At 47.7% G+C, this 27,606-nt stretch overlaps 1 protein-coding gene across 1 annotated transcript in view; it reads left to right on the forward strand.

Annotated features, from left to right (window-relative positions):
- The window catches only part of BPI (bactericidal permeability increasing protein), a 32,701-nt gene extending 8,065 nt beyond the window's left edge, over positions 1 to 24,636 (forward strand). The window contains exons 6-15 of the mRNA XM_034947295.3: positions 5,205 to 5,268; positions 6,961 to 7,052; positions 10,703 to 10,879; positions 11,609 to 11,668; positions 13,101 to 13,268; positions 14,425 to 14,492; positions 17,890 to 17,932; positions 21,561 to 21,624; positions 22,729 to 22,805; positions 24,277 to 24,636. Coding sequence (XP_034803186.2) covers positions 5,205 to 5,268; positions 6,961 to 7,052; positions 10,703 to 10,879; positions 11,609 to 11,668; positions 13,101 to 13,268; positions 14,425 to 14,492; positions 17,890 to 17,932; positions 21,561 to 21,624; positions 22,729 to 22,805; positions 24,277 to 24,315 — 852 coding nt within the window. The 3' untranslated portion in view covers positions 24,316 to 24,636. The remainder of the gene's footprint in view (positions 1 to 5,204; positions 5,269 to 6,960; positions 7,053 to 10,702; positions 10,880 to 11,608; positions 11,669 to 13,100; positions 13,269 to 14,424; positions 14,493 to 17,889; positions 17,933 to 21,560; positions 21,625 to 22,728; positions 22,806 to 24,276) is intronic.
- Positions 24,637 to 27,606: the final 2,970 nt, after the last annotated feature.

Genomic DNA, 27,606 nt, shown 5'->3' on the forward strand with positions numbered 1-27,606 from the left:
GGTGAGCCAAGATCACACCATTGCACTCCAGCCTGGGCAACAAGAGTGAAACTCTGTCTCAAAAAAAAAAAAAAAGGGTGGGGGGGAACATGAATACCTTCTTCACCAAGGCACTGTAAGGATTCATGAGATAACCCAGAAAATGTGCTCACTCACTAGGCTAGCTCACCCACAGTTCAGCTGTCTGTATAATCAAGTAACAGTCTGAGAGGAGTGTTGAGATATATTTAACATTTGGAACAATTACAATGATTATTTCTTAGTACCATCTAAAGGTGGCTCCTCTATAGCAGCCAAGCTAATAAGTAGTAATGCTGCTGCTGCTGTTGATGATGATGATGATGGTGAGGTTGATGATGGTAATGGTAATGGTGTGGATGATGATGTTGATGGTGATGGTGAGGATGATAATGGTGATGGTGATGACAGTGATGGTGAGGTTGATGATGGTGGTGGTGGGGATGATGATGATGGTGATGGTGAGGATGATAATGGTGATGGTGATGATGGTGATGGTGAGGTTGGTGATGGTAATGGTAATGGTGGGATGATGATGATGATGGTGATTCTGAGGATGATAATGATGATGGCGATGATGGTGATGGTGATGGTGAGGTTGATGATGGTGATAGTGAGGTTGATGGTGATTATGAGGTTGCTGATGGTGATAGTAATGGTGGAGATGATGAGGATGGTGATGGTGGTGATAATTATGGTGAGGTTGATGATGATGATGGTGATGGGATGATGATGGTGGTGATGGTAATGGTGGGGAAGATGATGATGATGATGGTGGTGGTGAGATTGAGGATGGTGATGGTGGGGATGATGATAATAATGATGGTGATGGTGATGGTGGGGATGATGATGGTGGTGATGGTGATGGTGGGGAAGATGATGATGATGGTGGTGATGGTGAGATTGATGATGGTGATGGTGGGGATGATGATAATGATGATGGTGATGGTGATGGTGATAGTGGGGATGATGATGGTGGTGATGGTAATGGTGGGGATGATGATGATGATGGTGGTGATGGTGAGATTGATGATGGTGATGGTGGGGATGATGATGATGATGGTGATGGTGGGGATGATTATAATGATGATGATGATGGTGGGGATGATGATAATGATGGTGATGGTGATGGTGGGGATGATGATGATGATGGTGATGGTGGGGATGATGATAATGATGGTGATGGTGATGGTGGGGATGATGATGGTGGTGATGGTGATGGTGGGGATGATGGTGGTGATGGTGATGGTGGGGATGATGATGGTGGTGATGGTGATGGTGGGGATTATGATAATGATGGTGATGGTGGTGGTGGGGATGATGATGGTGGTGATGGTGATGACGAGGATGATGATAATGATGGTGATGGTGATGGTGGGGATGATGATGGTGGTGATGGTGATGGTGGGGATGATGATAATGATGGTGATGGTGGGGATGATGATGGTGGTGATGGTGATGGCGAGGATGATGATAATGATGGTGATGGTGATGGTGGGGATGATGATAATGATGGTGATGGTGATGGTGGGGATGATGATGGTGGTGATGGTAATGGTGGGGATGATGATGGTGGTGGTGATGGTGAGATTGATGATGGTGATGGTGGGGATGATGATAATGGTGATGGTAATGGTGGAGATGATGATGATGATGATGGTGATGGTGATGGTGAGACTGATGATGGTGATGGTGATGGTGGTAAGTATACACCGATTTAATAGGCATTTTCTTCCTCCAAGGCAGGAGCTCATCCTGGGAAGTTTCAATGGTGATAGCGAGGTTGATGGTGATGGTGATGGTGGGGATGGTGATGATGTTGGCCCATATAATATACTGAGTGTTTACAGTGATCTGACACTATGCTAAGAACTCTTTCCATGGATTCCAGCATTTAATCCACACATTCTGGCATTTAATCCCCTGTGAGAGAGAGTCCATGATTATCCCTATTTTACAGGTGAGTAAACTGAGATACAGAAAGCGGAAGTAATAGTGCTTGGATTCAAATCCAGGATACCCTGCCTCAGAGATGAGCCTCACTCTTAACCATAAGATCCAATTTAGAAGCAAGTACTGGCCTGAATGAATGAATGAAGGAATGAGATGTCATGATGCCAGGAGGGTCTGGAAATGGTGAGAAGTGAGCCAGGGAGTCTGCCTCCAGGGAATACAGCGTGTAGGGCTGGTGTCTGAGGGAAGGAAGAGCCTGCATCAGTACAAAGTGTGCATGAAGGGAAGAGCAGGGAGGGAGCTGGGCTCCCACCAGGATTTGCTGCGATCTGGAGCCATCTGTTGGCCCTGATGGGTGAGCAACACTGGTGACAATGCCTGAGGGGCAGCTCAGGAGTCCAGCAGGGCCTCAGCTGCCAGCTGTGCTGTCCTCTGTTCCTGGGTCTTTTGGAAAAGAGGTGCAGGTTCCTTGGAGAATGCCAGTCCAGGTCCTCTTAGGACTTCAAGAGTCTTATGTGGTAGAAACACACTTCAGGGAAACCAAATTTTCTCCTTCCCTCCTTCTCACTGCTGTCTTCCCTCCTTCCTTCCTTTCTTTCCTTCTTCCCTCCTTCCTTCCTTCCTTTCCTTCTTCCCACTCTTCTTCCTTTCTTTTCTTTTCTTTGTTTTTTTTTTTTTTTTGGTGATGAAGTCTCGCTCTGTTGCCCAGGCTGGAGTACAGTAGCACAATCTCAACTCACTGCAACCTCCGCCTCCCAGGTTCAAGAGATTCTCCTGTCTCAGCCTCCCGAGTAGCTGGGATTACAGGCATCTGCCACCATGCCTGGCTAATTTTTGTATTTTTTGATAGAGACAGGATTTCACCATGTTGGCCAAGCTGGTCTCGAACTCCTGACCTCAAGTGATCCACCCACCTCGGCCTCTCAAAGTCCTGGGATTACAGGCGTGAGCCACCACACCCAGCTCTTCCTTTCTTTTCTTTCTTCCTTCCCTCCCTTTCTCCTTTTCTCCCTTTCTTCCTTCTTTCTCTTCCCCTCTTCCCTCCTTCCCCTTTTCTTCCCTCCATACCCCAGGAAAAATAACTTGACTGGCAGTGTAGAAGAAGGGGTAGAGGAGGATAGAGGTGACCTCTAGGCAGATGGTGCAGCCAACCCTAAAGAGGATTAAGAACATGAAGAGTTTGATTTGGGATGTGCCAGCCTTGGGGACCAGTAGGACACACAGGGACAGTTGTCCTTGAGGCAGCTGGGTCCCCAGGCTGAAGCTCAGAGGAGCAGCCTGGGCTGCAAAGTAAGGCCTGGGTACTGGCCACATGTTGGGAGCAGTGGAGGTGACTCCGCCTGGGATCCCAAAGACAGATGCTGAGTCAGGGTTTGGGTGCAAGTCATTTATTGGGAGGGGTTCCCAGGCAGCGCAGTGAGGAGGTCAGGAGGCAGGGAAGGGCCTTTACTGAGTGGGTTGCTGCTATGGGCAACTGGGACTCAGTCCTGCTGCAATTCTCAGAGGAATGGTGGGGAGTACACCTCAGAATTGTCCCAGAAGCGGGAAGAAGGCTGGGGTATTTGTCTACCACCTCCTACCCTTCTTTCATTGAAGGTTGTTCTTAGGGTCCTAACTGCTTGGCACTTCTGAGCACAGTCCAGAGAGTGTGGGTGAGGCGCTGCAGCATCTGCCACAGGGGCCATGGGGATGCCTGAAATGGCTCAAGAAGAGGGCCTAAGTGAAAGGGACAGGGAGCCAGGAAGAAAGCCCAGAGAAGCTCCCACATCTTCAGTGAAGGAGGAAGAGCTTGCAAAGAAGTCTGGGGAAAAGCCTGTAGGCGATAGGAAGAAAGCAGAAGGCCTTGGTCACAGGATTCTAGAAGGAGTGTTTCTAGAAGGGAATGGGCAACCACACCAGGAGCTACCCAGTAGTCAAGAAATGCAAGGACTGAAGAGACTGCTGGATTACTGAGGGGAAGGTCATTCGAGAGCAACATCAGGAGAGGGAGGGAAGGAGCTTGTCTGACCACCAGCCCCAGCCCCAATCTCTTAGTGAGGGGAAGGCCGTGGTTTAAATCCTATATTCCAGCTATCTATTGCTTGAAAACAAACAACTCAAAATTTGGTATCATAAAACAACCACCATTGTTAACGTTCATGGATTCTGTGCATCAGGAAAAAGGCATGACAGGGATGGCTAAGCTCTCTGCTCCATGAGGTCTGAGGCCTCACCTCAGAAGACTCAAAAGTTCCATGTTAGAATTACCTGGAGAGTTCCTCTCTCCCATCTCTGTTGCCTGGGCTAGGAAGACTTGAAGGCTCAGCTCTGCTGGGACTATTGACCCAAGCCACTTCCATGGTCTCTCCACAGGGCTTGGGCTTCTCGTAGCATTGAGTGGGTTCTGCACAGCCTTTTATGACCTCACCTCTGAAGTTACACAAAGGTCAGGTGTATTGTTGTGTTCTGTTGCTTAGAAGCAAGTCGGCAAGCCCAGATTCTAGTGGCAAGTTCACAGACTCCATCTCTTGGTGGGGGTGTGGCAAAGCCACATTACAGAAGAGCAAATGGAATGGAAAATGTAATTTGCCATGTTCCGTTTTACAGATGAGGAAATAGAGGTCTAGAGAAATGGAACAACTTCCTCAGTGTCAAAGTCAGTGTGTGACCCAAGTCAGATCTTCTCAGGCTAGTGTTTGTTCCATTGTGAGTCATGGGCTAGGGGACAGGGGGATTGGGGTGGGGTGGCAAAGGCAGGTAGGGAATGGCTTCTCTGGCCATACATACCAAACGTGAGGGTGCCCACCTAGACTTAAGCAGAAAGCCTGCCCATGCTCCCAGAAGCCCAGATAAGGGAAGGCTGGCCATTGACTACCTCGTATTTGTTTATTACCTCATTCCACAAAGGATCTGAGACAGCAAAATCAAACAGAAACAAAAGAAAAAACAAAACAACAACAGCAACAAAAAAAAAACCTTATAAAATAGAAAACATAAACACTCATCAGTTCCACACACCAGGGCAGGAAATAGAATGCAGTTATGTGGGCCATACAGTCATATACAGTTATTATTTCTAAGCTACATGTTCAACTCTGAGCTTCCTGGTGGCCAAAAAGAAAAGGGAAACTTGATTGGCTACATAATTTTCAAGAAAACATTCAAGGAAAGCAAGGCATATCTGGCCCGTTATTGCCAAGGGACATTTTTCACTATGGGAAGACCTTACTGATTACTTGTTTGGTTCTCCCCAGGTCTGTGAGAAAGTGACCAATTCTGTATCCTCCGAGCTGCAACCTTATTTCCAGACTCTGCCAGGTGAGGGCTGGATGAGGATCAAGGATAGAAAGGAACAGAAAGGGGAGGGGGTGAGGACGTCAGGGTGGATGTGATGGGGCCGGCAAGTTTCCCAGACAGCCCTGGGCCTGGGTGGGAATGAGCAGAGTAGTAGATTATTTTCAAGCGGCAGCTAGCATTGGGTCAAGTCCTTGTGCTAAGTACAGAAGTGAGGAGGACAAACAGCCCATACTGCCTCATTCCCTCAGCTCTGCAAGGGCCAAACAACCAAATACCCCCAGCTCTCTGAGGCCAGAGACACATGACTGGCCTGAGATCTGGTATTGGTCACTTCCTTTTGGATCTCAGTTTCCATGTCCTTAAAATGGGGACAATAATCTTCACCCCCAAGTACTTGGCAAGCTGCAAAGAACTGTGGCAGGCACTCAGGAAATTGTCCCCTCTCAGCCTCCCAACACTCCCCTGAGAGAGGCATTATTCTCCCCGTTTTACACAGGAGTAACCTGGCCGGGGTCACACCTGTAATCCCAGCACTTTGGAAGGCCAAGGCAGGCGGACCACCTGAAGTCAGGAGTTCAAGACCAGCTTGGCCAACATGGAGAAACCCTGTCCCTACTAAAAATACAAAAATTAGCCAGGCGTCACGGCAGGTGCCTGTAATCCCAGCTACTTAGGAGGCTGAGGCAGGAGAATCGCTTGAACCCAGGAGGCGGAGGTTGCAGTGAGCCAAGATCATGCCACTGCACTCCAGCCTGGGTGACAGAGCAAGACTCTGTCTCAAAAAAAAAAAACACACATGAGGAACCTGAGGCTCAGAGAGTAGGTGAGACTTGTCCAGAGTCATGAAGCCATAAAGAGGCAGAAGAAAGATACAAATCTAGAGCTAAGATTTCCTTCACTCCAGAGCCTGGGCTTTCAGCTGCTCTCAGGACTACCTCGCTGTGAAGCCTGGCATGGCTGGCACATTGTATATGCCCATTTAAGAGGCATTTTCTTCCTCCAGAACAGGAGCCCATCCTGGGCAGGTTCAATGCAGCTACAGTGCCCAAGGTTTGGCCTCAAGAGGCAGGAAAAAGATTTTGGTCTGAATGCCAGCTTCATCACTCACCAACCATTGAACAACTTGGATTTCTGAGCCTTGGTTTCTTCCCTGCTAACTGAGAAAAGGAATATTTATTTAATTCTCATTGATTACTACCGGGAAACAGAGAAACTCTCCAGACTTGAGCCAGCCAGGGCTTAGCCTGGTCTATTATCAATGATCCTAACAATGATCCTCTCTGGCTTCTGAGCCTCTGCATGGACAGGGCATTGGGCATCCACCTTCTCTCAAAACCCTCCCAACATCTGTGAGGTCACTAGGATTCTCTCTGTTCTACAAATGACAAAAAGTGGCTCAGAGAAGTGCAAGGACTTGTCCAAGGTCATCCAGAGTTTGGTTCAAGCCTAGGTCTCTCTGTGCCCTTGACCCTGTGTCTTAGCGACTCATCTCAGGGCTGTTGGAAGAAGAGAGTAAGGGGGTGTCTGTGAATGTGGGGTGCGGGTTCATTTTCCCTTAAGGCGAGCTCCCTTAAGGAGAGCTCCCTGGAGAAGGTGGGAATGAAACTTGCACTGCAGTTCTTGATTCAATTTTAGGGGATTCTGATCCTGCCTTTCAGCTTCCAGCGATGTTGCTGTGGGAGCCAGCTCATGGTCCATCTTCTTTCTGTCTAGTAATGACCAAAATAGATGCTGTGGCTGGAATCAACTATGGTCTGGTGGCACCTCCAGCAACCACGGCTGAGACCCTGGATGTACAGATGAAGGTGAGGCTGACACTGAGAATCATACACCCTCACACCTCTGTCTCAGACACTCCAGGGCTCCCCAGTCCTTGGAAACAAACTTTACAATGTCCCCCACTTCCTATCTGACTCACCACCACCCTCTCTACTCTCCCTGCCTCTCCCTGCTCCAGTCACACTGGCCTCCCCGCCATTCCCGAAACACACCATGCCTGCCCCACCCCCTCCAAAGGCCTTTGCCCTTGCTTTTTCCTCCGCCTGGATACGCTCCCCCAGGTTTCCACACAGCTCTCCCTTGCTTCCTTCAAGTCTTTGCTCAAATATTCCCTCCCTAGACAGGTCTTCCCAGACCACTCTCGCTGAAATAGCTCTCTCCTCTTCCCCCACATCCTGCTTTATTACCAATACATGCACACACACACACACACACACACACACACAGAGTCTCTAGTCTGTCTCCCTCACTATGATGAGGGAGAAGGGGCTGTGACTGTTTTGTTCACTACCACATGTGCAGCACCTAGACCAATGCTTGGCACATACTAGGTGCTCAATAAATTATTTGTTGGATGGGTGGATGGATGGATGGATGGGTGGGTGGATGGATGGATGGTTGGGTGGATGGATATATGGATGGATGGGTAGGTGGATGGGTGGGTGGGTGGGTGGATGGATGGGTGGGTGGGTAGACAGGTGGATGGGTAAGTGGATGGGAGGTGGGTGTGTTGGTGGGTGGATGGATGGATGGATGGATGGATGGATGGATGGATAAGTGGGTGGATGGGTGGGTGGATGAATGAATGGGTGGGTGGGTAGATGGGTGAGTGGGTAGGTGGATGGGTGAGTGGGTGGGTGTATTGGTGGATGGAAGGGTAGGTGGGTGGGTGGGTGAATGAATGGATGGGTGGGTGGGTAGAGGGGTGGGCGGGTAGGTGGATGGGTGGGTGGATGGAGGGATGGATGGATGGATGGATACATGGATAGATGGGTAGGCGGATGAGTGGGTGGATGAATGGATGGGTGGGTGGGTAGATGGGTGGGGGTAGATGGATGGCTGGGTGGATATATTGGTGGGTGGATGGATGGCTGGATGGATGGATGGAGTTTTATTTCATGCTGCTCCCTCCCTTACTCACCACCCTCCAACCAGACACACTGGCCTTACACTTCCTCAAATAGGTTAAGCTTCCTCTCACCTCAGGGCATTTGTCCTAGCTGTTCCCTCTGCCTGGTACTCCCTTCCCTCCCAATGCCCACCTCTACCCCGCTGGCTTCTTATATTACCACGTGGATCTCCGCTCAGCTGTCACTCCCAGAGCAGCCTTCCCTACCACCCCAGCAAGAGTGGGTCCCACTCTGAAATTCATCCTGGATTGTGCCTCCTTCAGTCCTTCCATATTGGTGATTTGCTTGTTTGTTTACAGTTATTTGTTTGCTTCAAAACACATTCAATGTGAAAAAGAAACTTTAGAAACTGCAGAGGAATGCAGAAATAAATATAGGAAAGAAGGAAAAAAAAGAGAGAGAGAGAAGAATTACCCGAGTCTACAACCTAGAGATAAGCATCATCAATAAATAAGTGTAGATCCCTCCAACCTTTGTCTTTGCAGAAACAGAGGAAGATACACACACACAGAGAGAGAGAGAGAGAGAGAGAGAGAGAGAGAGAGAGAGAGAGAGAAACAAATGTGCACATATATAGATACAAAAACAAATACACACAAAACCCACAATATAGAAACAGGAAAAAATGCACACATATGTACTCACATATAGACAACAAAATACACACAGACATATATTTTGCATGTGTCATATTATATATTCTGCTTTACAACTTTAAAAACTCAACACGTATCATAGGAACATCTTTGCCATCCATGAAATGTCCTCTTGCAGCCCTTTACTGGCTGCTTGGATTTTCAGCGGACAGCTTGTGATAAGGTACGAGGACAGTGCCCCCTCCTGGGACACTTGGGCTTTCCATTTTTTTTTTCCACAAACGTAACCAAAGCTGCAGTGATCATCCTTGCAATCGTGTCTCTGCCTATCCTTGAGTATTTTGTAGACGTGGAATTGCTAGACCAAATGGCATACTAAGAAAAAAAAATGAATACCCACATATATCTAAGTGATACAACAGAGTAAAAGATTAAAACAATAAGTAATTATCCTCAGTGAATAAGAAAGGTCTTGTTTATCTCCTGGGCTCCTGCCCAGAGTTGATCACTGACAACCATGGAGTGTGTTAACCTCCCAGGTCCCTGGTTCTAAGCACTCACGTAAATGCATAAGAAAATCCATCTAGATTTTGCTGATGCTCTACATGAATGGATACACACTGTTCTTCCACTTGCTTTTCTCACTTAACAATATGTATTAAAGATAATTCCTAGTCAGTACATAGGTCCATCTGTATTATTATTATTTGAGATGGAGTTTTGTCTTGTTGCCCAGGCTGGAGTGCAATGGCGCGACCTCCACTCACTGCAACCTCTGCCTCTCAGGTTCAGGCGATTCTCCTGCTTCAGCCTCCGGTCACTGGGATTACAGGCTCCCGCCACCACGCCTGGCTAATTTTTTGTATTTTTAGTAGAGACAGGGTTTCACCGTGTTGGCCAGGCTAGTCTCAAATTTCTGACCTCAGGTGATCCACCTGCCTTGGCTTCCCAAAGTGCTGGGATTACAGGCATGAGCACTGCGCCCAGCCCATCTTATTATTATTAAGAGTTGCATGTATTTCATAATATGGAGGTTATGTTTGTTAATTTTAAGTAATAAAATAATTCTAAGGTACAGAGAATGCTATACACTTCCAAGTACCCAACACACAGATTTAAGAAATCTTACCATTTTGTCATATTTGCTTCTGATTTTTAAAAAAATATAAAAAACTGTAGAAATGACTAACGAGGCCCCCTTGGGTGCCTCTCCCCCCACCCCAGAACCATGTTGATGATGTTGGTGTGTGTCCTTTTTGCCTGTGTTTTTATACTTTTTATGGGCCTTTAAATTTTACATAAGTGGTATCCTACCATATGTATCCATCTATAATTTGGTTTTTTAAGCTCAACATTTATTTGCTAAATAAATGATCTACTTTTGCAACATATTGCCAAATTGCTTTTCAGAAACATAAAGAACAGCCTTAACAGCTTATGAGTGCTCTCACCAAACACTGGGTAGCATCAGTTTAAAGCACACACGACTCTCAAAACAATTTTCCTCTTTTCCCATTTTGCTAACTTTACCGACGAAACAAACAGGATTTCACTGTCCTTTTCACAGGGTTTCTGTGCTTACTAGCAAGGTTGAGGTTGAGACAATGGAGTGGTTAGGAGAACGTTCACTGGACATTAGAGGCCTGGGTTCAATTTCCGGCTCTGCCACTTACCAGTTGTGTGACCTTGGGCAAGTCACTTCGCCTCCCTGTGCCTCAGTGTCCTCTCCTATAAGATGAGCATAATTATACCTGCCTTTCCAGGACTGGCATGAAAGGCACTTAGAAAGTAACGCCCAGGAGGCTTTTGATGCTACTGCTAGTTTCTGGTCATTGCTTTTTCCTTTGCAAGTGTACAATTGGTGTCTTCAGCCCATTTTTTCCTGGATGGGGATGTTGACTTATAATTCCTGAAGAATATCTGGGCTCACTCTGTTGCCTCTACCCCCAGGGGGAGTTTTACAGTGAGAACCACCACAATCCACCTCCCTTTGCTCCACCAGTGATGGAGTTTCCCGCTGCCCATGACCGCATGGTGTACCTGGGCCTCTCAGACTACTTCTTCAACACAGCCGGGCTTGTATACCAAGAGGCTGGGGTCTTGAAGATGACCCTTAGAGATGACATGGTAAGGCCGGGCTCTGGGTGGGTGTGGGAAGAGCACTGGACCCAGAATCCTGCAGACCTTCCAGACAAATCTGGAAAAAGCTTTTCTCACATTGGGGGAGGTTAAAGTGTTGACTCTAGAGTCAGCTAGAGCTGAGTTCCAATATCCGCCCCACCCCTCTCTACAGCTGGGTGACCCAGGTCAATTACTGTACCTCTCAGAACTTGTTTTGTCATCTGTAAAACACCAATAACTGGTTTTCTCCAAAGGGTGTCATGAAGATTCAATGAGATAGTAATGCCTGATTAAATGAGATATTAGTCTATGAGAGGACCGAACACAGAGCTTTGAATGTAGGAAGTGATGAATACGAAACATAAGGGCTACATTGATGAGTACTTGTCAGATTCTGTCATCCAGTCCTAGCATCATGCTAAGGCAGAGGCAGACTTCCTGGAAATGGGGCATCCTATGAGATTGGTTTGCAGGCAGATTGGGCTTTCTCAGGAGCAAAAAACAAGCAGGCGGTCACTGACCAGCTCCTGACCATTCTGGGCCAACTGCTGCAGAAGGTGTGGTTTGGCTTCCAGGCTGGTTGCTGCAGAATTTGTGGGTCAGTGCTCTGTTGTCACATAGGGGCTGGCCACTGTCTGTGTGTGCAGTCAGCCTCTCATCCCGATACAGAACTCACCCCCTCTGCTCCGTCTATAACAGCATCCTCCGAGATCCTTTTCTCATCTCTTGCTACAGATTCCAAAGGAGTCCAAATTTCGACTGACAACCAAGTTCTTTGGAACCTTCCTACCTGAGGTATGGAAGACCTTGCTTTCCTTTAGTGAGCCCCGGGGGTTCTGGGAGGACAGGGCTTTGCTGAGTGGATGATGAGAGCCCTCCACCCAACATAACACACACAAGATCCAGAAACAACCCAGCATGAAAGGGTGGAAATAGCTTCATCCACAGAACAGAGAAAAGCTCCAAGCGCCCAGTTGACCAGGTGTGGGAGTAGATGCTGGCAGGAGGTGGAGGGAGGGTCTTTCATGCAATAAATTTTTATTGAATGCCCACCATGTGCCTGGGGCCCTGTGCTGGGAACCCAGCAGAATAGGGCACCTCCCTACCCTCCTGGAGCTCCCAGACCAGTGGAGAGAGAAAAATATCATCCAGATATCCAAAACAATAACAAAAATAGTGTGGACTGTTACCAGTGAAACCAACAGGTGGATGAGGTTACTTTAGACAAGGTGGTCAAGGAGGGCCTCTGTCTTTATCTGCTCAGGCTACCATAACAAAATGCCACAGACCTGGTGGCATAAACAACAGAATTTATTTCTCATAGCTCTCGAGACTGGAAGTTCAAGGTTAAGGTGTCAGCAGATTTGGTTTCTAGTGAGGGCTCTCTTCCTGGCTTGTAGACTGCCTCCTTCTTGTGTCCTCACAGGGCCTTTTCTCAATGCGTGCATGGTGGCGGGTGGGAGAGAGCTCTCTGGTGTCTTTTCTTATAAGGACACTAATACTATCAGATCAGGGCCCAACTGTTATGAACTCACTTAACCTCAGTTACTTCGTTAGAGGCCCTTCTCCAAATGCAGCCACACTGGGAATTAGGGTTTCAACATATGAATTTGGGAGGACACAATCTGTTCATAGCAGTGTCCCTGGTGGTGAAACCCCAGAAATTTCTATACAGAGAAGCTCTGGTTGGGGGGAGAGGTGTGGCTGCTAGGGGTGTCCAGGAGTGTTGTCTTGAATCTTCATTTGCATAACAATCACATTATTTTTACTCAGACTGTGGGTTTACCTGGGGGAAGATCAGAGACTAAGAGAGAGGGGAAGAAGGTCACCAAGGCCCTCCTTAGTTCCCCCTTGAAGCCACTACTGCTGTCTGAGAAAGTAACATCTGCAGAGACCTGAAGGAAGGGAAAGAGCCGAGAGAAGAATGCGAGGAAAAGTATCTAACAAGGGGGAACAGAGAGTGCAAAGGATTTTAGATGGCAAGAGAGCTTGTTGAGTTTGAGGCACAGAAAGAGTTCCATGTGGCCAGAGATGGAAGACAAGAGGCAGAGGCACATGTGGAGAGGTTGGCAGGGTGCCAGCTGGCAGACTGTGCAATCTTAGGATTTATTCTAAGAGCAATGGGAAGACATTGAAGGTATTTAAGTAGGGGCAGGCCAAGGTAGGATTCAGAAACATTTTAACAGAAACTCCTCCTTTCGTTGGTTGTCTCCACTGGGGGCTGCAGGTGGCCAAGAAGTTTCCCAACATGAAGATACAGATCCATGTCTCAGCCTCCACCCCACCACACCTGTCTGTGCAGCCCACCGGCCTTACCTTCTACCCTGCCGTGGATGTCCAGGCCTTTGCCATCCTCCCCAACTCCTCCCTGGCTTCCCTCTTCCTGATTGGCATGGTAAGCAGTTCCTGGGTGTGGACAGATGAGGAGCCCCAGCCAGTCCCAAGAGCACTGTCTTTGGAGTCAGGAGACCATGTGAATCCTGTCTGGATTCAAACCTGGACTGTGTCACTCCGGAGCCTGAGGCTTGAGTCACTGTACTCAATGGTGCCGACTCCTGGAGGTATTCATTCACCCAGCCATTCACTAGTGCGTTTGTTTACTTATTCATTCAATTATTCATTCAGTCAATTTCTCATTCATTCAATTATTCATTCCATGTTGGCTTGAAATATGTGTACTGTTCCAATTCATCCACTTATATCTTTAGTCACTCAATCATGCATTCTTGTATTTGTTCATTCATTCAATTATTAATTCATTCAGTTATTTATTAGATTGTTGACTTGAAATATGTTACACATTTTCTGATTCCCACTTGCATTCATTTATTCAATTATTCATTTACTTATACCTTTGTTCAATTGATCATTCATTTGTATATTTGTTCATTTATTCATCCATCATTTATTCATTCATGCATATCTTTGTTATTCTTCAATTCACATATTTTTTAATCCTTCATTTGCCTCAGTTTTCACTCCATTGTTGATTTATGCATTCATCCCTTTGATCACTCCATCACTCCGCAAAGATTTGGTGGCACCCATATGGCCACTGAGGGCGTGGTTCAGACACTCTCTGCACCAGGAAGCACTTAGAGGCCTTAGGCAGGTCTACTGGGTCTCCCAAGCTGAGACCTGTTATTCCCACTTTGCAGACAGAATAGGTCCTAAGAGATCATCCAAGACCACACAGACTGCACAGAACAGCTGAGGTGGGAACTGGGGACTTCCTCCTCATATTTTTTGAATGAATTAATGAATGAGGGATTGTGAGAATGGGGCTGGCCTGTCTTATGCAGCCTCTCTGAGAGTGGTCCAAGAACTTTGAAATGGTCCTGGAAGTAGAGAGAGAAAATGGAAATTGACAGTTTAGGACTCAACAGCCACAAAGCCAAGGGAAGTCTCCCCACTCCTCTGGCTCTGTGGGCCTGACCCCACGGTGTATGCTGCCCTGCTGAGCCGTTGTGAGGCTGACCCTTCTTGGTTTGGAGGCCTTGCAGCCAGGTGCCTGGGTTAGGGCACTTCACCCTGGGTTGTTGTTTTGGCAGCACACAACTGGTTCCATGGAGGTCAGCGCCGAGTCCGACAGGCTTGTTGGAGAGCTCAAGCTGGATAGGTAAGTGGGCCTGTGAGAGGAGGAGGGGGCTGCCCCTCTGTCCTTGGTGTCCGTGGGATGACAGTGGCCCTGTGATATACAGAAGCACTGCATTGTTGTTTTCCTGTGGCTCATCACATTAAAACCTCAAAGAGTGTGCAATGGCCACAGTATCCCCATTTTGCAGACCATGAAACTGATGCTCGGAGAAAAAGTGACTTGCTCGAGGTCACACATTGTAGGTGACCAACCATCTCAGCTTACCCATAAATGTCCCAGTTCTAGCAGTGACAGTCCTGTGTTCTGGGATATGGCCAGTCCTCATGGCTGGGAGGCGTCAGCTGATGATCCCCACTGAACCACAACAGCATGCAGCCACTGCACGTCCCTGGCTTTCCTTGACACTAGGAGATCCCGCTTCAACTTCTTCTCACCCCATCCTTGGGACTTTAACCACCATCCTCTGCTGGGAGACTCTAGAATCCACATGGCCCTGATTTGAGTCCCAGCAAGGGAGTTTGTGGTTAGGAGTGTGGCCCCAACATGAGGCTGCCTGCGTTAAAAGTGTGGCTCACCTTGGCAAGCACCGAAACGCTGCCAACTTCAGTTCTCCGACTGTCAAATAAGCCCAGTAAGGCCAGGCGCGGTGGCTCACGCCTGTAATCCCAGCACTGTGGGAGGCTGAGGCAGGTGGATCACCTGAGGTCAGGAGTTTGAGACCAGTCTGGCCAACATGGTGAAACCCTGTCTCTATTAAAAATAAAAAATTAACTGGGCGTGGTCAGGTGCCTGTAATCCCAGCTACTGGAGAGGCTGAGGCAGGGGAATGGCTTGAACCTGGGAGGTGGAGGTTGCAGTGAGCCGAGATCGCCCCGTTGCACTCCAGCCTAGGAGACAGAGTGAGACTCTGTCTCAAAAAATAAAAAATAAGCCCAGTAATTACTTTGCCAACAGCATTATTGTGAGCTGAAATGAGGTATTAATATGTGTTGAAGTGTTTAGAACACTTCCAGGGATAGAATAAACACTCAATATGCAAGAGGGAAAGAGAAACAGAAATGCAGAAAGAGAGAAATACAGGGCCAGGCATGGTGGCTCACACCTCTCTCCCAGCACCTTGGGAGGCCATGGTGGGAGGATCGCCTGAGCCCAATAGTTCAAGACTAGCTGGGGCAACATAGTGAGACCTCGTCTCTACCAAAAAAAAAAAAAAATTGTTTTAATTAGCCAGGCATGGTGGTACATGCCTGGGGTCCCAGCTACTCGAGAGGCTGAGGTGGGAGGATCACTTGAGCCTGGCAGGTCAAGGCTGCTTTGAGCCATGTTCCAGCCACTGTACTCCAGCTTGGGCAACAGAGCAAGACCCTGTCTTAAAATAAATAAATAAATAAATAAATAAATAAATAAATAGATTTTTAAAAGTAAAAGAAATACAGAAAGGGAGTTTCAGACGTAGAGAAAGAGACAGAGACACAGAGAGTGACACTCAGAGAAGGAGACAGACACAAAGGAAGGAAGGGAGGGGAGAGATGTAGAAAAGGAAAGGTAGAGACAGAGGGAGACACTCAGAGAGACAGAGGGAGGGAGCCGGGGGGCAGAGAGAAAGAGACACCATATGCAAGCAGATGTGATGGCCCCCCGCAGTTAGACCTGGCACCCACCTCTTCAGCACATTTGCGCTGTTTTCATGCCGCCTTGACCCACATCCCTGCCCAGTCCCGCCCTCTCCCTGGCACCAAGTCGTCCTTCTTCACCTTGAGACGAGCCCCAGAGGTTTATGTGCTGCTCATTTCTCCTGGCGTCATGTTGACAAGCATTACTGCTTCAGAAACGTATAGATTTAATTTCTCTTAAACACCCATGGGCCTCTAAAGTAAAGGAGCTGGAGAGGATACAGCTGGGTGTGGGCTGAGCACAGGCTTTCTGGAATATGCAGGGGATGGGGATAGGGTATGAGAATCAACGGAGCAGAAATCCTGGGGCTACTGACTCTCGAGGAGCAAGGGCAAGTTTTTAAGCTTTGTACAGTGTTGGAGGCAACCAAGGCTTTGCCTTCAAGGAGCCCTGTTCGAAACCCTGCTTTATTTTATTTATTTTTTTTTTAGACAGAGTTTTGCTCTGTCACCCAGGCTGGTGTGCAGTGGCATGATCTCAGCTCACTGCAACCCCCGCCTCCCGGGTTCAAGCAATTCTCCTGCCTCAGCCTCCCGTGTAGCTGGGACTACAGGTGTGCACCACCACACCTGGCTAATTTTTGTATTTTTAGTAGAGACATGGTTTCCCATGTTGGCCAGGCTAGTCTTGAACTCCTGAATTCAAGTGATCTGCCTGCCTCAGCCTCCCAAAAGTGCTGGGATTACAGGCATGATTCACCGTGCCTGGCCAAAACTCTGCTTTATTATAGCCTGGGCAACGTAGTGAGACCCTATTGCTACAAAAAAATTTTTAAAAATTAGCTGGGCTTGGTGGCACACACCTGTAATCCCAGCTACCTGGGAGGCTGAGGTGGGAGGATCACCTGAGCCCAGGGAGGTTGAGGTTGCAGTGAGCTGTGATTTTGCTGTGTAGTGCAGCTGTGACTACACTCTAGCCTGAGCTAGTGAGACCCCATCTCAAAGAAGAAAAAAAAAGCAAACCGTGCTTTGCTAATTGTTAGCTGTGTGACCTTGGACCATTGTTTGATCTCTGAGTATGTTTCCTCATCTGTAAAAATGAGAGTAATGGCCTTTGCCTCTTGTAATGTTACTGGTATTCGGTGGGATAGAGCGCCCAATGCAGCTAATGAATGGTTGGGGTTCAATAAACAGCCATATGTTCCCCCCTTCCTCTGAGATCACTGTTAAAAATGTCATAAAGGCCTTAAAGGGAAAATAGTATATTGGCTCAGGTAACTGAAAAATCCAAGGCTTTCAGTCAAGGAAAGACCCAGGTGCTCAAATGATATCCTTAGGAATCTGTCTCCATCTCTTGGCTTTGCTATCCTCTGTGCTGGCTTCATTGCCCAGCAGGCTGTCACCAAGTGGTGGCAAAATAGTCACCAGGAGCTTCCTTATTTTCCCAGAGAAAAGAGAATACCTTATTCCCAATATTCCCAGCAGAAGTCCCGGGACTGACTTTCATTGGGCCAGCATAGGTCAGAGGTACATCCTTGCAGCAATGACTGTGGCAGAAGAAGTGGACTGTGCCCTTTGGCCAGCATGGCCCAGAGCTCAGTGTGGGGTCAACGGCACTAACAATGCAGGGAATGTGTGAATTCTCCAAAGGCAACATCGGGGGGCTGTGACCCGTGGAAGGGGAGTGGATACTGGGTGGGAAAACCGGGCAGTATCCACCAGAGTGGGTCTCTCCTCTCTAGAGACTGGGTTCTCATGCTAGTCAGGCAATTGATGGTCTCAGTCCCCTCCTCCCCCTCTCACAGGCTGCTCCTGGAACTGAAGCACTCAAATATTGGCCCCTTCCCGGTGAGTCTGAGGCCCTTGGTGGCTTCTTCCTCCTTCTGACCTGGCGGCGGGGAGGGGGACATGTCATAGGCTCGAGGCATTATTTAAGAGGCTACTGGCTCATTTGCATTTAATTTGGTTGTGAATTAATAGTTCAAGGAGCTTCGTGGGCAGAGGGACCTGAGCCAGAATCCCTGCTCCATACTTACTAACTGTGAGGCCTTGGGCAAGTCACTTCCCTTTTCTGAACTCCAGACCTTCCCCACCTGAGTGAGTGTAGTATGGTTTAAATGGGATTAAACATGCACAATCTGGTAGAGAAAATCTGCTCAACAAATGTTTGTTGGATGAACAAATGAATTACTTTATTGAGCACCTATTATGTGCCAAGTACTCTTCCAAGTATGGGGTAGGCTGATGCATAAGACAGGGAAGTGATGCCTTCTCAGAGCCTTACATGGCAGTGGGAAGACAGCACAATAAGAAATGAAAGGCCAGGCATGGTGGCTCATGTCCATAATCCCAGCACTTTGGGAGGCTGAAGCAGGAGGACTGCTTGAGGCTAGGACTTCAAGACCAGCCTGGGCAACATAGCAAGACCTCATCTCTTATAAAAAATAAAAATTAGGTGGGTGTGGTGGCATGCACGTGTAGTCCCAGATACCTGGGAGTCTGAGGCAGGAGGATGGCTTCAGCCCGGGAGTTCCAGGTTACACAAGCTAAGATCATGCTACACTGCACTCCAGCCTGTGTGACAGAGTGAAATCTTGTCTCAAAAAAAAAAAAAAAAAAGAGAGAGAGAAGATCGTTTCACTCACAATCAAAGCTATAAAAACCAAAGCGGGGATGGGCGGAAAGTGATGAGGGAGAATGAAGAGTCAGAAGATGTGATCAGGGAGGGCCTCTCCGAGGAGGTGATGTTTGGACTGAAGGAGGAGAAGGAGCCAGCAGAGGAAACAGCAGGGGCAAAGGCCCTGTGGTGGAGACAAGCTTGGTGCGTTTGGGGAATGAAGGGAGCCTGTGTGTCTGGAGCAGAGCGAGTAGGGGGCATCGGAAGAGATGTGGCCAGAGGGGCAAGCACGGGCTAGCTCATCCAGGGTCTTCCGGGCTGAGCTAGAGGAGGGGAGATTGTTGTGTTGCACAGGCAGTGAGAAGCCGGTGCGCTGTTTCCCTGCAGGGAGTGCTATGAGTCTATTTATACCTTTGTAAAAGCTTCCCCTGGCTGGGGTGGGGGGATAGATTACAGACAAGGGGGGTCATTGAGGAGGCTGGTGTGTTTGTCCACGTGAGATGCTGGAGGTTGGGACTCAGCCAGGCAGAAGAGAAAGATGGTGGATTGGAGATATATTTTGGAAGTAGATTTAGAGAGACCTTAGTGAGAGATGTGAGCCTCTTTTATAAAGTGCATTTAAATATTTAATGAATATTTTGCACACCTTCTTTTGCACCCAGCACCATACTAGGCACAGTGGGGTATAACATGTGGTCAATGTCTGGCAGATTTAGACACAGCACAGAAGCCTCCCTCATGGCTGTGTGGTGAGGGAAAGGATTGTCCAGGTGACTTCTAGGGTTTTGGGTGGAGCAGTTGGATGAATGGCAGAGCTACGTACTGACATGGAGAAAGGGCTGGTAGGAGAGGGAAGAGCAGGGAGAAACCCAGCTCAAGTAGGTGGTTCGCCTGCCCAGGAATCACTGCTCATCATTAAGTAGATTTGCCGCTACTGCCCTCACGAGGGGCATTGATGACGAGTTGCCCCTGTTAGTAGTAAGTAGTCGCCCATGCTGTTCAACACCAGCCACACAGAGCACCTGCCCTGTGTCTAACGTCAGAAGCTGCAGTCTGCTGATCCTGTCCAGCGTCTTGCTACATTGACCTGAATCTCCTGGTGGGCTCTGGTTGAATCCCAGTTTCTGCTGCTCTGGAGAACATTTCCTTAGATTCCCGAGATGCCCCCAAGTTCCCCACCAAGTGAGTGCCTTGTAAGCCCTCCAACCCCAAAGTCATACCGTCCCAGTGTCCCCTTCAAATCTGATAAAAATCCAGCAAGCCATTTCTACCGAATGAGATTCCAAATGAAAGGACCAAGGCAACCTCACTGTATTTTCATGGACTTACTGGTTCCAAGGCTTTCTTGGTGGCTTGACTAAGTCCATAACTAATTTCTACTTCTGTAGAAACTAGAAATTTTAAGTTCCCAGGATTCATAGGAAGGAAGGCACTGCATTTGGTGAGGCCAGGGAATAACAGGCCAGGAAAAGAGACTCAGTTGTTCCAGAAACAAATATGTATATATTTACAAATTGTAAATGTCACAACTACAGGCAAGCATCTTGAGGGTTTTACACTATTTTTAATTTTTTTTATTATTGCCAAAGAAAAATATATGCACTATAGGGCAATCAGAACCTACAGATTTGCAAAAGAAAGAAAATAAAAACCATGCATATTTTCATCACTTAGTTAATAATTTGGAGTATATCCTTCCTGACCTTTTGCTATGCCTATTTAACTAAAAAATGGAATGATGTGATTTCTATAGCCTGGTTCTCCTCACTCAAAAACATATCATGGTTATGTCTGTGTTGTTACTTACATTTCTACAATATCATTCTTTTTTTTTTTTTTTTTTTTTTTTGAGACGGAGTCTCGCTCTGTCGCCCAGGCTGGAGTGCAGTGGCGCGATCTCGGCTCACTGCAGGCTCCGTCCCCCGGGGTTTACGCCATTCTCCTGCCTCAGCCTCCCGAATAGCTGGGACTACAGGCGCCCGCCACGTCGCCCGGCTAATTTCTTGTATTTTTAGTAGAGACGGGGTTTCACCGTGTTAGCCAAGATGGTCTCGATCTCCTGACCTCGTGATCCGCCCGCCTCGGCCTCCCAAATTACAATATCATTCTTAACAGTTGCATAATATTTCCTTCTATTAAAGTATTACCATTTTCCACCAAGTGATTCCCCTATTGTTGGACATGGAGGTTGCTTTTAATTTATTGTTTTGGATAAATTTGTTGCTTTGGTGAACATTCTTGCATCCACATTTTTTCCTACACCCTACATTATTTCCTTAGGATAAATTCCTCAGAGGCATGTTTGCTAGCCCAAAAGGCACACAGGGGTCTTGCTGTGTTGCCCAGGCTGGTCTTGAACTCCTCCCGGTCTCAAGTGATCTTCTCGCCTCAGCCTCCCAAAGCACTGCTGTTACAGTCATGAACCACCAAGCCCAACCAGGCACACACAGGCTTTTGATGAACATTGTGCCAAATAGCCGTCAAAGAGGTTGATTCGATTTGCCCTCTTACTGCAGTGTCTGAGAGGACTCATTTTTTAAGCTAAGCTTTTCCCATTTAAATACTCTCTGATGACCTTCCTTATGATTGTCGTGAGTTGTAAGGCCTTGCACCTTACAATTGAGAACATGCTTTACATCTGGAACCATTGGAGCAAAAGAAACCACTTCCATGACCTTGATTGGGCTGCCAAGTGTTCACATATCACTTGCGTCCACCTCTCAGCAGTTTTCCCAACTGTGCGGTTGCTGAGCAGCGCTAGGGGAAAGGAGGGTGACAGAGGTGGGGTGATGAGGACTGCTGGTCCCGCAAGGTTCTGGCGATGCAGGGCCATCCTCCCATCCTCCCTCTGATTTCCAGGTTGCATTGCTGCAGGATATCATGAACTACATTGTACCCATTCTTGTGCTGCCCAGGGTTAACGGTAAGGAACTTTGAAGAGACCATTCATTTTCAGTCATGGGGGAAGAGGGTGGGGTTGATTACCTACAGCCACCTGATACCTGGCCCCAGGTATGAGGGCTGGGCAGTGGTGATGTCAAGTGAACTTCAAATGGCATCTGACCCAGAAATGGATGGAACAAAAAGGAACTCACACGGGTTGACTTACTACACATAGGTTGATTCATTATTGCATGAGTTTGTCCTTACAAAACCCCCATGAGATGAAGGATTATTAACATCTCCAACTTTTATGGCAGGAAGCGGAAGAACAGAATGGTTTAGTGACTTAGGTCACAGAGCAGGCAAGAGGTGGGGCATGAGTTTGATCCTAGCAGTGAAAACAAAGCCCATGGTCTTTTTCCAACTCTGGAAGCAGGATGAGGGGGTTCCCTGATAACCCCTCCCAGAGCTTAGATCACCACGCTGGTAAGAGCTTCAGGCAGGCCGGCCCCTGACCTTTGAGAGTGCGGGGCAAAAGTACAAATAGAGGCCCATATAACCTGTGACTAGGATGTTTAGAACTCACCAATTAATCCAACAAATTATCATATGAAATATGATACATCAGTCCTGGGATCTGTCCTCTAACCTTGACAAATGTAGCTTTGTAATGACCTGGGAGGCCACGTTCTAATTTAGAGTTCTCCAAAGTTCCATGTCAGAATGTGGCAGTATGTGGGGTGCTTGCCCTGGCCACTGTCCACCTCTGGCTTTATCCTAAATGTTGAGGGGTTTCATGCCCACATGCATAAATACCGCTATTACACACCACGCTCTAGTCACACCATTGCAAGCAGCAGATTTTTGGTTTAGTGTATACCAGCAGTCCTGCACCCTCAGGAGGGCCATCATGGGGATGGAGTCCACGCAGGTGCTAGAAGTGGACTTGGGGTTGATGAACAACACGTGGGAGGTACGGACTCTGGGGCAGCCTTCCTTTCAGGCATGTATGCCCATGCCAGTCCCTACCTAGGGCCAGGCATGCCGGTTCAGGGAGGCTGTCTACCCAGGCTCTCTGGCCCTCCCTCCTCCCCTGCCCTTCTCTTTCTTTTCTCCTGGTCCTCACCATCGGTCTCTGTCACAGAGAAACTACAGAAAGGCTTCCCTCTCCCGACACCGGCCAGAGTCCAGCTCTACAACGTAGTGCTTCAGCCTCACCAGGTGAGTCCCGGAGTCTTTTCTACAAATCTCTCCTAACGATAGTGACCAATAGCAGCCTATGGCTGCAATGCTTCCTGCATGCCAAGCCCTGTGTCAAGCGCTTCTACCCTTACAACAACCCTGGGATGTGGGTGCTGTTAAAAAACAAAGAAAGACCAAGGTTCAGAAAAGCCACACAGTGTTAAATGAAGTCCAGATTCAAAGCCAGGCTCCCGGCTTTGAACCATCACTGCATCGTTCCCACGCTACACTCGGCAAAAATGAAATGCATTTGTGGGCCAAAGAGCCTCTTTTATAAGGTGCATTTAAATATTTAACGAATATATGTTGCACGCCTTTTGCACCCAGCATCATACTAGGCACTGTGGGGTATAACATGTGGTTGATGTCTGGCAGATTTAGACACAGCACAGAAGTCTCCTTCATGGCTTTCGCCCAGGCTGACCTCCATCTGCATTTGACACTGATGCCCTTCCTGGGCATGCTTTCTTCTCTTAGTTTCCAGCACTCCCCTAGCTCTTGGTTGTCTACCTGCCACCTCCTCTGCTTGTTCTCCTGCCCCTTCTCTGCAAGCTGGAGATCTCCAGGACTCCTCCCCAGGCCTCTTCTCTTCCCCCGCCATTGGCAAGCCTTCGTCACTCTTGTCAACCTCTTCAGGCTTAGCTGCCACCTGCATGCCACCCAATGTCCCAGACATGCTTCCAGTCTTTTTATTTTTTCCAAACTCTCAGCTTGTGCATTCGCAGGCTCCCTCAATGTCTCCACCCTGAGGCCTCTTAAACCCAGCATGTCCCCACAAAGCTGTCACCTCTGCAGCGAAACCGTCACCCAGCTTGCATTTCTCACCTTGGTCAAAGGCTTTCCTGATAACTTGTGGCCCTCCTGGGGAGCCTCGCATCACCCAGATCCCTCCCTCTCCCTTTCCCCCAATGTCCAGCCCATCAATCCTCAATTCTTTAGACCAGGGAGCTAATTAATGGGGCTGAGAGACTGTAGAAAAATAACCAAGAGTGCATAGGAAACACATACCGCATGTTCCCCACATTTTACCAAGTTCATGCTTTAAAAAAAATGATCCATGGCACAATTTAATTTCTTCATTTCTAAAAATCCTGAGTGAAGGACACAAAGGAGCAGAGAGAAGTGGTTTTGCAGCCTTGATTGGAACAAGCACTCCCTTGAGCTGCCATGAGGCAGGGACGACAAATGAAGGCCTCTAAAACAGCCCGAGGGGGTCTCCGTGTCTGAGAAGGAGGCAGTTTCCAGGGAAGCTGCTGACAGATTCGCAGATGTTGGCAGCTGTTGATGTGTAGATCCGGGCAGCGAAACACTGAGTGACCCCCACTGGCCCTGCCTTTCTCCTTCCCAAGAGGCAGGCTCCCAAAATGTCCTTCTTAAAACTCCAGTAGCTCCACACTCACAAACAAGGGGTGCATCTTCAACTGGTGACAACATTCCCATCTCTCCCTAGAACTTCCTGCTGTTCGGTGCAGATGTTGTCTATAAATGAAGGCACCAGGGGTGCCAGGGGCTGTCAGCCGCACCTGTTCCTGATGGGCTGTGGGGCACCGGCTGCCTTTCCCCAGGGAATCCTCTCCAGATCTTAACCAAGAGCCCCTTGCAAACTTCTTCGACTCAGATTCAGAAATGATCTAAACACGAGGAAACTTTATTCATTGGAAAAGTGCATGGTGTGTATTTTAGGGATTATGAGCTTCTTTCAAGGGCTAAGGCTGCAGAGATATTTCCTCCAGGAATCATGTTTCAATTGTAACCAAGAAATTTCCATTTGTGCTTCACGAAAAAAAACTTCTGGTTTTTTTCCTGTGGATTCTGTGTGCTGGTATTGTTTCTTGTTTTATGTTCATTTATTTATTATTCATTGGCTGTAACCAATGTGGCCGGCAGTGCCAGTTTACAGCACAGATACAATCATCTCTTTTTATTTCTATAATTAATCTCCGGAATCCCCACAGCCTCCATTAACAGAAAGTCTCATTGTTCCAAATGTCCTTGGGACTTTCTTAGTCCAAATTCCTAATGTCACACAGAGAGGGTCTGGAGAGTGGGTCAGTCCACTATGCTGTTGTTCTTTCCACTACCACATGGTGTGGCTGTTGACCCGTCATTCTGCACAGCCCATTGTCCTGTGCAGTCACCTGTCCACTAGGACTGTTGCTCCCGTCACTACCACACGGTGTCGCTGTTGAAAAGCTAGCCTGCACAGCCCACCTTCCCTGCCCCACACTTGGGCTCCCCCTTTCATCCATGTTCTCCTGCCCAGCCATTGTCCCCAAAAGCAGAACAATGGGCCAGGTGACAGAGTCCATTGGGGTTTTCTGCTTCAGTCACATCTTTGGGTGCAATTAGCACTTCCCCATGACTCTCCCAGCTCTGGTGTGGAAGCCAGATCACCAACCCAGACTGTCTTTGGAATTCTGGGGAGTTTCCTTGGGGGCTTTGGGCCATTTCCTGCCATGGGACATCAGAGGGGGCTATCTCAGCCCATGAGATGGGGTTTTATGGATTGTACTTCAGATTGATTGAGGAGTCCTGGAAGGCCTTTCTACACTGCTGACATTTGCTCTGAGACCAAAAGGATGAGCAACAACACACTGGAGGAGTTTGATGCAGACGGTGGAGTGGGGGACCACATGACCAGATTTAGTTTTTAAAATGTTTTATTGTGACTTCTGAAAGCATCAGAAGGACAAGAGGGCAAGGGATGAGCACAAATTAGGAATGTGTTGTTATTCAAGCTTCAACCAGATTGGTGATGGTAAAATTGAAGAGAAGCATTTGTAGCGAGCAAAAGCAGATAAAAGGTATTTATTTTATTTATAAAGAAAAATGTACACACTTCTGCTGACATCATTGATTCTCTGTTAAATGGAGGTAAAGGCTCTAGGGCCACACAAGAAGGGAGGGCCATTGATCAAACACTCTCAGGAGTCAAGCAAAGGGCATGAATGATCTAATTTAATCCTGATAGCATTCTTCATCCCCCAAGATGGCAATTGCTCAAACTTTTTTGGTTGTTTTTTTTTTTGAGACAGAGTCTTGCTCTGTCACCCAGGCTGGAGTGCAGTGGCACGATCTCAACTCACTGCAACCTCTGACTCCCAGGTTCAAGCGATTCTCCTGCCTCAGCCTCCTGAGTAGCTGGGACTACAGGCATGTGCCATCATGCCTGGCTAATTTTTGTATTTTTAGTAGAGATGAGGTTTCATCATGTTGGCTGGGCAGGTCTCAAACTCCTGACCTCAAGTCATCTACCTGCCTGGGTCTCCCAAAGCGCTGGGATTACAGGGGTGAGCCACCGAGCCCAGCTGTTCAAACATTTTAAATTGAGTTACCCTTCCCTGATCACATAGCCAGCAGGTGGCAGAGTTGGAATTCCCACCTTATCTATTCCCACATGTCAGAGCCCATGCTTTTTTTGCTCCTCCCCAATGTCAAAATATTGTCTGTTCTGGGGGACTTGGCACGTTTAAAGCAGAACTTCTTTGTTCTGTGGCATAGGTTGTACACTGTAAAACATAGCTTGTACCAGGTTGAGGAAACAAAAGTCTTTCTCTAATTTGTCCACCAGGAGGATGCATCTTTTTCTCCACTAGCCAGGGGCTATGGAGGCCCTGAGTAGGAACAGAAGAGCAGCTAGCAAGGGCGGAAGGAAGAGAGAGAAGGGAAGCACAGCGTGGGATAGACTGGGAGGCCATGAGGACTGTTAAGAGCTCTGGGTTTTGTTCCAAAAGATAAGGCAAGCCATTGGAGAGTTTTGAGCAGAAGAATGTTACAATCCAATTCACATTTGTAAAAGAGCCCTCTGGCTGCTGGGGAGACTAGCTGGTAAATATGGACACACACCTGCCATCCCCCACCCTCATTCTCTTTGGAGTTAACCCCCTTCTACACCTGCCCTCTACTTTCTGTAACATATAGGCCCCCCCTGCTCCACACTCTATAGAAAAAAAAAAAAAAAGCAATTATTAGGTTGGTGCAAAAGTAATTGCGGTTTTTGCCATTACTTTTAATGCAAAAACCACAATTACTTTTTTTTTTTTGGAGACAGAGTCTTGCTTTGTCACCCAGGCTGGAATGCAGTGGTGTGATCTTGGCTCACTGCAACCTCTGCCTCCCGGATTCAAACCATTCTCCTGCCTCAGCCTCCCAAGTATCTGGGATTACAGTCTCACACCAGTACGCGCGGCTAATTTTTTGTGTACACATATTTTTTAATATAGACAGGGTTTCTCCATGTTGGCCAGAGTGGTCTCCAACTCCTGACCTCAAGCGATCCACCCACCTTGGCCTCCCAAAGTGCTGGGATTACAAGTGTGAGCCACTGAATCCAGTCTTGGCCGTTACTTTTAATGCCAAAAAAAATTACTTTTCCATCAACCTAAATCTTTCTTGGACCTGAAGATTGGTGCATGAAACACATTGTGCCTGCGAACTTCTCTCTAATGGCTGAGAAAAGGCAGTTGCTTGGGGGTTAGGGTTTGAGCAGCATTCCCCAACACACTCCAAAGGTTCTGCCAAGTTGGCTACAGAACCACTATTTGAGCAGCTTCTCCCTTCAGGCTAAGCATTGTCTGCTGCAGATGACTGCAAATGTGTGTTCGGGGTTTCTTTGGGTGATGTTGAAAATGTTCTAAAATTAAATTCTGGATTGTACACTTTAAATGGGTGGATTTTATGTATATGAAATATATGTCAATAAAGTGGCAAAAGACAATTGAAGAAAAAAAAAAGAATTGTTCACTCCAAACTGCCTAAAAGCTCACCATCAGAGCAGCTT

Source organism: Pan paniscus, chromosome 21 (genome assembly GCF_029289425.2).
Source record: "Pan paniscus chromosome 21, NHGRI_mPanPan1-v2.0_pri, whole genome shotgun sequence".
NCBI lineage: Eukaryota > Metazoa > Chordata > Mammalia > Primates > Hominidae > Pan > Pan paniscus.